We start from the raw sequence: 12,399 nt of genomic DNA, 5'->3' as shown, positions 1-12,399 counted from the left end.
ACAGTACAGACCGCCGAGAAATGGTTGCTTGCCGGTACCTGTTTTTAGTTCAGAGGGACAGCGCAGCCCCCAAGCCGCATGCCATTCCTCTGGAGTAAAAAGAACCTGGAAAAACTGGGTTCTTTTTACGCCACCAGAGTGACGTCGCGACTGCATCAATGGCGCACTTGTGATGTAACTGGCGTGGTTCAATGTGTGGACTGCACTGACTGCACTGTCAGCAACTGCATGGTCCCTAACCCTAAAATCGGCACAAGCATGGCGCTTTTGCGCAGTCTGTACTGCGCCAATGTAGTTCATTTAGAAAAGATCTTATGGAAGTACAGATTGGTTAGAATTCCATTTTCTGAATGGTGGTACCTGCATGAGATATTTCATTTTCATGCATCATTTCATTTGAAGGAATAGTTTCAGGTGGAATATCATCCTTTGTTGTGTTCATAAGAAGGTCCCGTTCACTGTCCCATTCAGGATGCATGCCATGAGGTAGTAGGGGATCTTGTGTGTAGTCTTCAGGCTTGCCATTATCACTGGAGGCAACAGCTGTTGCAATGATGGGTTGAATATTTTCAAATGGTACATTTGCATGGTGCCATCTCAAAACAATTTCCTATCTACTATGTTTTCTGAATTACCAGAATATACTGTACTACCATCTAGTTTCTAGTTTTCTGTTACTTGTGGCTTAAAGTTGGAAATTCAGTAATCTCTTATTAACATTAGAAGAATCAAAATGTCCAGAATTCCTTTATTTTGCTGATAGAGATGTTTTCTTTTTGAGATTACTTCAATTTGGCAAAATTATTCCAGTCAAGGAATAATCTCTAGATAAACTCATAGGAATTGCTTTGAGAACTACTATAGTTTAAAAAGCAGCAAACAAACAAAACACCTATTTTCATAACCCACAATTAGGATCTAATTTATACACAAAGTAGACAAACAGAACCCTCATAGCTGATGCCATTCTTGGGATCCAAACTATTTAAAAGATGACTGGATATATTTTAAAGGTCATGTTTGCATGGTTTCTTTCAATATTTTCTATAATTCTATAACATGTAACCTTTGTGCTTTAGTGGAAGTCCATGAGTGAAAATAGAATCAGGACTACACTACTAGGTAAATTCCATTAGTAAGCCAGGTACTCTTAAAAAGGTAAGAGAAAACAAAAAAGACTTAAATATTTTTATATTTCTTCTTTTCTTAATGGTACCTGTAAGTGATGGTTCCTTTTCTTGCTCACTTTCAGTTGGATGAACAATACTAGACCACAAATGATTTCCAGATGTGTTGGTGAGATATTTTTCTTCATTATCCCATTCAGAATATTCTTTGTGCAAAACTGTTTCATGGGTAGAGGCTTCATGGTGAATATCACCACTGGGAAGTACAGCTGTTACAAAGATGGCTGGGTCAACTTTAAATATGATGTTTCACAGCTTTATTCTCTCCCCCCCCCCCCCCCCCAATTCTATTTTGCTTGGGCATAATATGACAAGAGGAAGGCAGTAACATCTTAGATGCTAATTTTAACTGAAAGAGAATTATATGGTATCTAAAGTATAACCTTGGCCTACACCTGGTAATCCTGATTAGATTATTGTTATTATGTGCTTTCAAGTTATTTCTGATTTATAGTGACCCTAAAACAACGCTATCATAAGGTTTTTTGGGCAAGATTTGTTTAGAGAAAGCCTTCCCCTAAGGCCAAGAGCATGTGATTGTCCAAGGTTACCCTGTGGGTTTCATGGCCAAGCAGGGAATCAAATCCTGACTTTCAGAGTTGCAGTCCATCACACCAACAGCTGCACCACACTAGCTCTCCCTGGCTAGATTAGAACCAGCTAATCAATAAAAAACTTTTATATACTGTAAATTCTATTGATTACGTGGGTCTAATCTGTTTTGGGACACTTACACTTCTTTTTTATATATATAATTAATCAACAATGAAAAGGATATCTACTTCTTTTGGAAGTGTAAAACAAAATCTAGGGCCCTTTTGCACTGCACAATCACAGCGCTGTGATTTCATTTTAACTGCAGTGGCTCCATCTTATTGCATTTGGAGATTTACAGTCTGAGGAATGCTCAGCCAGAGAGCTCTAGTGCTTCATTATAGTATAAACTCCAGGATCTCATAGGAGGCTGCCATGACTATCAGTATATCACAGCACTATCACTATCACTGTAGTGTAAAAGGCCCCAGTCTACCAAGGAAACTATAAAGAGAAAGAAAGTATATAACTGACATGATTAATTGAAAAAAAAAAGCCAGAGACTAGTGATTAAATAAGATATTCCATCTAGATAGAAACTGCATCTCCCATTTGAATTTTAGGAGAACCTAATAGAATTAAACTGTGCTGCACATTATGGGAAATGAATTCCATTTGGTGAAGTATCAGTAATTAATCTAAGTTTTCACAAGAATTCTCTTCATAGAGAAGAACATATGGAAGGGTTGGGGAACCTGTGGCCCTTCAGACAGCAATGAACTATTACACCTTCACCATTGGCCAGACTGGCAGAGACTGATAGGAACTGGAGTCCAATAATACCTGCAGGATGACAATGTACCAGTTCTGATGTTTGCTATCTTTATGTAGACCTTTCATATTTTTTTTGTTTAATGTTTCATTGTTATATTTCACATGCTGGTTACTTTATCTGGTGTTGAATTGTTGAATTGTATATTGAGTATCATTTGTTCTTGTTTTAAAATTTTGTAGACTACCTTGAGAGGTATTTCTGTCCTAAGAGGGTAGGTATAAATGAAACAAACATATATAGAAATCTTGAAAGATGCAGAATTATCCTTTCTTCTTTATACCTGTATGATTGTTTTCTGAATCTTCTTCATGCTTCTTTTCATTTGGAGAAATGATGTCAAGGAATACATCATCTCTCGACGTGTTTCCAGGATACCTGTCTTCATGGCTCCAGCTCGGATGGATTTCATGAATCAAAGTATTGTTTGAAGAATCTTCATGGTTAATATCATCAATGGCATCCACAACTGTTACAATGATGGTTGGATCAGTGGCACATTTTCACAATTACATTTTATATTACATAATGGCAACTATTTCTATTGGGATATACCACTATTTAAGGCTTCAGTCTTGCAGACTTCTTTTGTAGGGAATGACAATAAACTAATCTGGGGGTGAAGGAATTTTGCTTTTTAGACAGGTACCTGTATGTACTGATTCATTATTATGCTCAGTTTCACTTGGAGGCTGCAAACTTCCAGGTAGCATACTTTTATTGGATGTGTCTGTGGGGTCTTCAGCAGTCCATTCAGAATGCACATCATATGATAGTGGGATTTCTGTAGATTCTCCATGTTTTATCCCATTCTTAGAAGCCACATCTGCTTTAATATTGAAACATTTTGATAATTTAATATTTGCAGAACTGCTGTTTGCAATATACTTTGGATATATACCTATTTTCAATTCTATACTTTTTCTTCAGTGGCACTGGCTCTCAAAAAGAATCAGCAGAAAGAATGCTTATTTAGACTTCCTTATATCTAGCATCTCAGTCATCACTTTATGGATAAGCACTTTACATGCTAATATAATCAACACTTTTAAAGTCCTGTTAATGTTAACAGAATTATTCTGAATTAAGAAAGATATGTATGTAAAGTCGTATTATACAGTGTATAATTTATGTATTTTTATTTAAGAAGGATAAACTTTATAATAATAATAATAATAGATTTATTTCTAGCCCGCCCAATCACGAAGAATCCGGGCGGGTTACAACAATAAAATACAACAAATTACAATAAAGTTAAAAAATCAAACCCTAGACCTACCACCACCACCCCATTCCCAGTACTAAAACAGAATTAAACAGTAATAATATTAAAACATTAAAAACATTAAAAACATTGAACAACCAAAAAATAGGCAGAAACATGGGCGGGGGGAAATAGACAGACGAGGGGACAAATATCTCTGTATCTGGGGAGGGTAACTAAGTTGGAAAGGCCTGCCGGAAGAGATCCGTCTTGAGTGCTTTCTTAAAAGCTACCAGAGTGGAAATGTGACGGATCTCCTCCGGCAGGTCGTTCCATAGTTTAGGAGCAGTAGTAGAAAAGGCCCTCTGGGAGACAGATGTTAGCCTAGATTTTTTTTGGCTGTAGTAGATTTCTTCCAGAGGACCTTAGTGTGCGGGACGGACAATAGGGAAGAAGGCGTTCCCTCAAGTACTCTGGGCCCAAGCCATGTAGGGCTTTTTTATATGGAAAAATGAGTAATTTGGAAGCCAAGAAGACAAGAATGAAGAATGAAAATAAGAAGATATGAAGACATGAAGATAATAAATAAGAGAATAATTTATATATAAGCTTTATGTAATAAATCATGTAAATGAAAATAAATAAAGATTATGTGCAAAAAAAATAATGTTAACAAAATTATTGTGGTCCACAAGGTTCTGTAACTGCTTAATAAACCCAGATAAAGGATGAAAAGAACAAACACACAAAAAGAAAAATGTGATACCCCAGCTAATTTGTATTCACATATGTGAAGCATGTCAAGTGAATGTCAGTAGTATAAAACCCATAGCTTGTAAACTGGTACTGAATGGGCAAACAACAGTTCTTTCATTTGGTGTGTGTGTGTGTATGCATTTCTTACTTCTATTGAAATGTGGGACACAAGTTATGCACTAGAAAAAGAAAAGAACAGGCATGTGTCTATAATGACAATTACATAATACAATTAAATCACATTTCAGTGCACAGTATCCTTAGTGAGGCTGCTGCTAAGCCTCAGAGAAAGTGCCTCAGAAAATCTGATTACTGACATTACTACTAATACACTTTATTCCTTGCTATCAATACTTCCAAAATAAAGGTTTATAATTATTGTGGTTAATGAAGGAAACATATGAATGAAATGTGACACTGAAAAGTTATAGCTTGAAAGTACAATTATAATACTAATACACTCTCTGTAGAAAAATGCATGTCAGCCCAGTGTGTGTTATGTATTATTTAAGCGTGCCAATGTTCCTAAATAATTGTAATATACCAAACTACTTATGCAGTTACTACCACTGCAAAGAAAAAACTGAGAAATTCCTAAAGATAGACTTCCTGTGCATCAAACAGAAAAGGGGGGGGGGGAAGGTATAGAAGGCTATTAGCACAAACAATTATGGATAACTAGGTGTACACACATACACACACAATTGGTTAGCACTAGGATGAAATTGCTAAGATTTAGAAGTCTTCTTTATTCAAAGTGGGAGAGCAAATGTAAGTAATTGTTTTTATTAATGTGCTTATGAAGAGTCTATCTTCATTCACTAATGGAGAAACCAAACCAGGTAGCTCATTACTGTTAGCCCTTGGTATCCACTGGGATTTGGTTCCAGGACCTTCTGTGGATTTCTGTGGGCTCTAACTAGGGACATGTAGAATGTGCTGGAGTCATGTTACCATTCCTACTATTTTTCTCCCTTATAATTCCTTTGGTATTTCTCCTGGAATTTACTTGAACATTAACCCATCAGTGACATTTAGAAAGTCAGAACTACTATGATAATAATGACAAATAAACTGGGATCTTATTATTCTTGAAAGAGCCTCCTTGATTACCTTTCCTTTCAAATGCTTTGCTGCTGTAGCAGGAAAAAAGGGAATCTTTCCAATGGTGGTTTTGAGCGAAAAGGAAATGTTTCTGCTCAGGTAAAGCAAAACATTCAATTCCCTCCCTCCATGCTGTATCCTATTCTAGAGAGACTCTCAACCTTCAAGAGAATGCTTATAGGGAAAGAGCACTGCAGTAGGTCTAGGGGGAAGCAGTGAAAAGCAGGTGAATTGTTTTCTGCTGGTGCAGGGATGGCCAAATGAGAGCATTGCCCTGCCCCCCCAATAATAATTCTGCCCCACCAATAAAATTTTCTTTCTGTCCCAAAGCATTGCTGTAACTTAAAAGTTCAGTTGAGTATTTAGCAATACAGTTTAGGCATCCAAAGAAAAGGGAGAAGGCAGACTTACCAAGGGAATGGGAACATGGCAAATATATATAAAAATTCTGGGTGTGAAAGATTTTCAGTATCTGACTCTTTGCAATGTTAGAAATTCAGGAAGTGAAGAAAAATTTAATGGGGTGTGTGTTCAGATTTCTTATTTAGGTGAGGGAATATTTCATTTTTCTGGCCTGGTTTTTTGGCCCCTGGTAGCTATACCAGTGCCAATTTGTGACCCTCTCCATGATGTTATTGGACTGGATAGCAACAGCAAGTACATTTCTATACCACATATCAGTGCACTTAAGCACTCCCTAAGCAGTTTACAAAGTGTAAGCTAATTGGCTCCAACAAGCTAGGTACTCATTTTAGTAACCTCAGAAGGATGCAAGCCTGAGTCAAGCTTGAGCCCCCTTGGCTGGGATTGAACTCACAACCTTATGGTTTGTGAGTGAGTGGCTGCAGTACAGGCATTTAGGCACTGCACCACTAGGGCTCCTTATGCTGGGTATGCTGGATAGGGCTGATGGAAGCTTCAGTCAGTCAAACAACATCTGCAAAAAAAAACTGTCATGGTAGACATGCTAGGAGGCTCAGCAGGCTGCCTGTGCAGACAGGACACAATCCATCAACATGCCTCAATCTTACATTTGTAAATACTGGGACTCAACATTGTAAACAAAATGTCATTAGGAAACGGTTACAGTATTTTACTTTATTATCACTATACTTGTCGAAGGCTATCCTTCAGTCTTCGGACCCAGAAATAATTCAGCTGGGAATGGATGAGAAGATTTTTTAAAAAGAATGTTCAGTGATTTGTAAGGTTGTTGTTTTGTTCTGGCATGGAAATAACTGTGTGAAATTATTGATCTACTATGACCTTTCAGGGATATAAAATTTGTTTCCCTATGTAGAAATGAAAATATTTTAACTCTATTACCTTGTCTGCACTGGCCAGATCACTCCAAAGGCAGCCCAGAGTATCCTGCCCAACTTGTCCCTGTTACCTGGCCCTCTGTTCCCACACTGCCACAGCTGTCTGCTCAGGTATCCAGCGCCACCATGGGTCACTCACTTCTGAGGTCAGAATGAGGTACACAATAATGATCACAAGGCTGGGTGCCTTGTTCTGACCTCAGAATGTGCAACCTTGTTTTCTGCTCCTCCAGCGAATAGGACATGGAACAATGGATTGAAACTACAGGAAAAGAGATTCCAGCTCAACACTAGAAAGAACATCTTGACAGTAAGAGCAGTTGAACAGTCGAATGCATTCCCTTGGAGGGTGGTGGAGCCTCCTTCTTTGGAGGCTTTTAAACAGAGGCTGGATCTCTTGGGGGTGCTTTGATTGTGAGTTCCTGCATGGCCAGGGGCTGGACTGGATAGCCCTTGTGGTCTCATCCGACTCTATGATTCTATGACCTGTAATGGTGGACATGCCAGGGGGCTCAGCGGGCTAAGGCTAAAAGATATAAAAGGCCCATGTAAGACATTCGTTATTAGTGGCATTAACAGAATTTTTGCTTTCACTTTCCTACTGATGTTGATCAACAGAATGCAAAGTGTTTGTTTGAGTGGTCATTTTTTCCATTACCACTGCCACTGCCATCTAGAATAATCCCATGTTTGTTTGTTTTTTAAAAAAATCAAAACTAATCACTACAAAAATCCTGATATTTATCTAATATGTTTTAGCTAAGCTCTTTGAAAACCATTATCCATCTATTCATCCGACCAGTTCATTGGTTGCAAAAAACTGAAGCAGAGGTTTAAAGACTGCAAATGTAATAGTTTTGCTTTTGGTTGCATGGTATGAATGCAACATGCATTCTACAATTGTTCATGGTGGATAGCTGGAGTATAACAAATGTTTGCAAATAACATGGTTTATTTTGCCTTTTCCACATATCCACATATGTACATATTGTTTACGGAAAAGTGTCTGTGAAAGCAAATTTGTTTCTTAAACATTATGATGGAAAAGCAAGCAACCCAATTACAAATTGGTAAATAAGATAATTTTTGCATGTGGGGGTATTTTCCATTTAAAGAAGTAAATGTAATGGGATGTATCTACACAATAAATAAATTTATTTCATAACTACCATCTATGTTATTACTGTATTTATGTACCTTCCAGTCATCCATCAATAGAGTTTTCTGAGGCAAACAATACTCAGAGGTGGTTTGCCATTTTGCATTTTAAATAAGAGTAATAACATCTATTCACTATTAAATGGGCATTTTGTCATATTAGGCTATGATGAGCTTTGTGTCCTGATATTTGAACATTAGGACTATGTGTTAAACTAGATACTGTAGGCCCAACATGAAAAGTTGACTGGTAGATGTGTGAATGCCCTAAATGGCTTGGGCCCAGGGTACTTAGAGGACCGCCTCTCCCCGTACAATCCGCCCCACACACTCAGATCAACTGGGCAGCAATTGTTAAGAGTTCCAGAGGCCAGATTAGTTGCCACCACTAAGAGGGCCTTCTCCATCTCGGCCCCCAGCCTCTGGAACGCTCTGCCCTTTGAGCTCCGCTCAGCCACCTCCCTTACCCAGTTTAGGAAGGGGTTAAAAACATTCTTGTTCGAGCAAGCTTACCCCTGACTCCCTGACCCCTAAATTATTCTCTCCTCGCCCCCTTCGTCAGCATGTCAAGCTGGCACGAATTGTGGTGCTTATTGTTTTATCGTAAAAGGTTTTTAATGCTATGTTTTGATGTTTTTATATTGATGTATTGTTGTATGTATGTTGGAAACCGCCTTGGTCTTATAAAGGCGGTATATAAATAAACTTTTACTTACTTACTTAAAGTTTAATGGGTTTTTTAATTAGTGAAGGAGTTACCCATTCCCTGCTATCCCATTTTCTCAATAAAATTTGCTTTCTTCCTTCTTTCCAGAACTATCAGAGACAAATATAGTATTATTATCATTATATAACTCAGAGAAATGGAAAAAAGAAGAAAAAAATTGGTAACAAATTTGATTACAGCAGTGAGACTAATTATTATAGCAAGATGTTGGAAAACGAAAATAACTGTAGAATTGGAGGACTGGTATAAAGAGGTATGGAAATTAGCGATTAATGATAAATTGACATCTAAATTGAAAGTAAAAAAGGGAGTATGGAAAATAAATGATTTTGATGGAATTTGGAAAGAATTTATTGGGAAAGTACTGAGAAAAGAAGATGGAAGATTACCTCTACAAGAGGAATTGAGAGTTTGGATGGAATATAAGAGTGAAAATGGCTTCGAGAAGGGGAGCACTGAGGTGGGATATTAATGATATTTAGACAAATTGAAATAGAATGTAAGAAATATATGAATTAAGTATTGTACTTAAGCATAGAAGACTATATCGCACCGTTTTAATGCAGATGCATCTTCCAGCTGTTGACATGCAATAATTTGTTCTGTCTTCCTAGTTTCCAAAAGTAAGAGAAACAGAATTTTCTTTTATACTGAAAGAAAATAATTTTCTTGAATATAAAAGAAAGAATTCCCCTCACTTTATATTGACCACAGTCAGAATACATGTCAATACCTGTCTGAGAAGACGTACCTTCATCATCATGCTCACTTGGAGGGATAAGTATTTTTAGGACACCAAGGATTGTTCTATTTGCAGCATGACTCATTTCACTTTTCCGTCCTGGTTTACCCACAGGTTGCAGCTGGTCTTGATGTGATCCTTCATGTTCAGCACTTTCATTGAAGAATGTAACTGTTTTGATGATCATAAATAAGGCAGGAATAAATACCTCCCTACTTTGGCTTTTCAGGTGATGAACAAAGATAATGGTCCTGATGCAGTGCTCTGTAGCTGCTTTGAGGAGGTCTTATGCATTTAGCCTTCTCTGTTTGCTTCAACTTATGAAGGGAACTCCAGGCATGCATCTCCAGATAAATGAACAGGGAAGCATATAGGAGTTCCTGCAGCATATCAGAATGTTTGCCTTGGCTAAGTGTGACTATACATGGGACTATGCATATCCGTATTATTCAAAAATTCCAGGCAGCCAGCTTTTTTATCACCGTTCAGAGCAAGCAAATGTATAATTTGCCTTCTTGTGTGGAAAGAGATAGAATGACTAACTCATAGATTAATAGAGCCAAACCACTTGGATGAAAAATAGCCTATTTATAAAATCAATAGTTTCTTGATAGAATCAAATAGTTCCACTGGTTTCAAAAGGTTTATATCAAACTGGCCAGTTTAACCCATTGTGCTGTGCCAAAAATCTGGCAGTCAATGGGACTCGACACAGAACCTGTATAGTGGGATGTGGTGAAGAGACATTGGATGATACTATCATATCTGCAGAACATAGCCCAGCTCCATAACCCTAGTCTGATTCCCTAATGAGGCACAAATAGCCAGCAAGTAAGAGTCAACTGCCATCCTGGTCAACTTCTTTACACAGAACCCCCCCCCCCCCGCCCTCTCTGTGTGTGTTTCATTTTGTAATTTGTCTCATGCAGTGAAATAACATAAGCCAATTCTGGCACAGATACTAGTCTGAAAAACTGCTCTGAGATGTTTGACATACTGGTGGTTGAGGTGCAAATTGAAATTAATATGAATTTCCCTGATACTAAGGTTTTTTTAAGGAGTTTTTGTCACAGAAGTTCTGCTATGACCAAAAATAATCTTTCTGATGATTCTTGAATACTTTGGGCTTCATGGCTTTGAGGAAAATGCAACAAAATCTGCCATGCCCATTTTTAACCTTTTTCCTCTTATGCTTCTGAGATGTTGTTTAAAGATGTAATTTATTAATTTAAAAATAATTCTACACTAATTGTCACAAATGGAAGAAAAAGTAAGGATGCTTCTGAAAAAGGCTTTTTTTGTGTTAACTGAGATTTTGTGGTGCTTCCAGAGGCTGTCATCTTCAGTCTGTATCCCTCCCACACTTTTATCCAATATTTCTTCCATCCTCCTTGATAGGAAATAATAAATACACAAAATTAAGGAGAAAGAAGACAGAATAGCTGCTCATTGCCTAAGAGCTCTCCACTTTGAAGTATCCCAAAACTTAGCTATTTCAACATTTTATTCCTCCACAGAAAGAATTTCTGAAAAGAAAATCAACTTAAAAAGGTGTTTTTAAGTTAGGTTATGCACCCTTTTGTTCAGAAACCTAAATTAGGAAATGGAAGCAAATCATTCAGATGGAAAATGAGTTCTAATTATAGTATAATTCATTATTCATACTAATACCTGTATGATGAAAAGATTCATTTTCCAGAGTACTTTCTTTTTCACTTGAGGGAACAAGTCCGGGATGCAATATATCAGAAGAGACAGTTGATGTAGGTACTGTATCTTGTGTTTCCAGTCCAGATTGACTGCCATCTAGTGAATGCTCATTTGAGTCTTCCTGCTTGAAGAAATCATTGCTGGAGGATACAGCTGTTACGATGATGTATGGAATCAATTCCAATGTTATACTTGCTGAACAACCATCCAAATTATTTTCTTTGTCTCATTTATTAAAAAAAACCCAAGCCTTGTGCTTTCATTTATATGCATGAGTAAGAGGAGGAGAAAAGCAGATAAAGGTTTGGGAAGTATGGGTGAATTCACAGCCACCAGTTGTTATCACCTTAATTTCAACAAGTTGCTGATTTTCCAGACAGTGCCCCAGAGACGAATAGCAGTGCAGAAGGGGATGTAATCGCAATAGAGGCAGCAAAGAAACAACAACAGCTTACACCCTTAACTGATTTATCAAATGCCTTTGATGGTTGCCAAAACTTTGTACCATCTGGAGTCACAGCAGCATCTCCATCCATAAAACTCCTCTGATATGTTCTTCTTTTTCTACTATGTTCATTTTGAAATTGTAGTTCTTAGAATTATTTTTGGACTTTGCTCCAGGCACTAAGCTGCATGACTCAACTAGATAATGCAGATTTTCACTTTCAACTTGGATGTTTATTTTGATTGGCATGCTGTGCCATGGATGAAGGTCAACCAGTTTGTTAGGTAGGTAACTCCAGTGTAAGGGTGCGACTGTTTAAATCCAAGGAGATTAAGTCAGAAATAGCTTGAACCATCACCACCATCACCATCACACCATCAGATTTCTTTTTTAGAGTCAAATCTTTTTCCAGCAGTCACAGAAGACATTATGTATAAAAAATGATCGTCTGAGTTGAGTCTAAGCTATTAAGAAGTAGTCACAAACAGCCAAAGGCAAAACACCAATCACCAGTGAAAGTCCCAAGCAGTAAAAGATGCCGATACATTTCCATAGTAAAGTAAAGGAAACTGAAACAGGAAAACAAACTATTTGTGTTTTTGTACACAAATTATTCATTATTAATATTGACAGTGCTATGCACTCAAGTTTAACATAGCTGCATGATAATATGCTGAC

At 37.4% G+C, this 12,399-nt stretch overlaps 1 protein-coding gene across 1 annotated transcript in view; it reads right to left on the bottom strand.

Annotated features, from left to right (window-relative positions):
- The window catches only part of LOC149314585 (uncharacterized), a 112,188-nt gene that overhangs the window by 16,260 nt on the left and 83,529 nt on the right, over window positions 1–12,399 (bottom strand). The window contains exons 9-14 of the mRNA XM_089521431.1: window positions 11,238–11,442; window positions 9,576–9,737; window positions 3,203–3,382; window positions 2,837–3,022; window positions 1,217–1,396; window positions 361–543 (exon numbers count right to left, since the gene is read on the bottom strand). Coding sequence (XP_089377557.1) covers window positions 361–543; window positions 1,217–1,396; window positions 2,837–3,022; window positions 3,203–3,382; window positions 9,576–9,737; window positions 11,238–11,442 — 1,096 coding nt within the window. The remainder of the gene's footprint in view (window positions 1–360; window positions 544–1,216; window positions 1,397–2,836; window positions 3,023–3,202; window positions 3,383–9,575; window positions 9,738–11,237; window positions 11,443–12,399) is intronic.

This window comes from Sceloporus occidentalis, unplaced genomic scaffold (assembly GCF_023333645.1).
Source record: "Sceloporus occidentalis isolate IW3139 unplaced genomic scaffold, rSceOcc1.0.p SCAF_4, whole genome shotgun sequence".
NCBI classification, from domain to species: Eukaryota; Metazoa; Chordata; class Lepidosauria; order Squamata; family Phrynosomatidae; genus Sceloporus; species Sceloporus occidentalis.
This window is presented reverse-complemented; position numbering and strand designations above follow the sequence as displayed.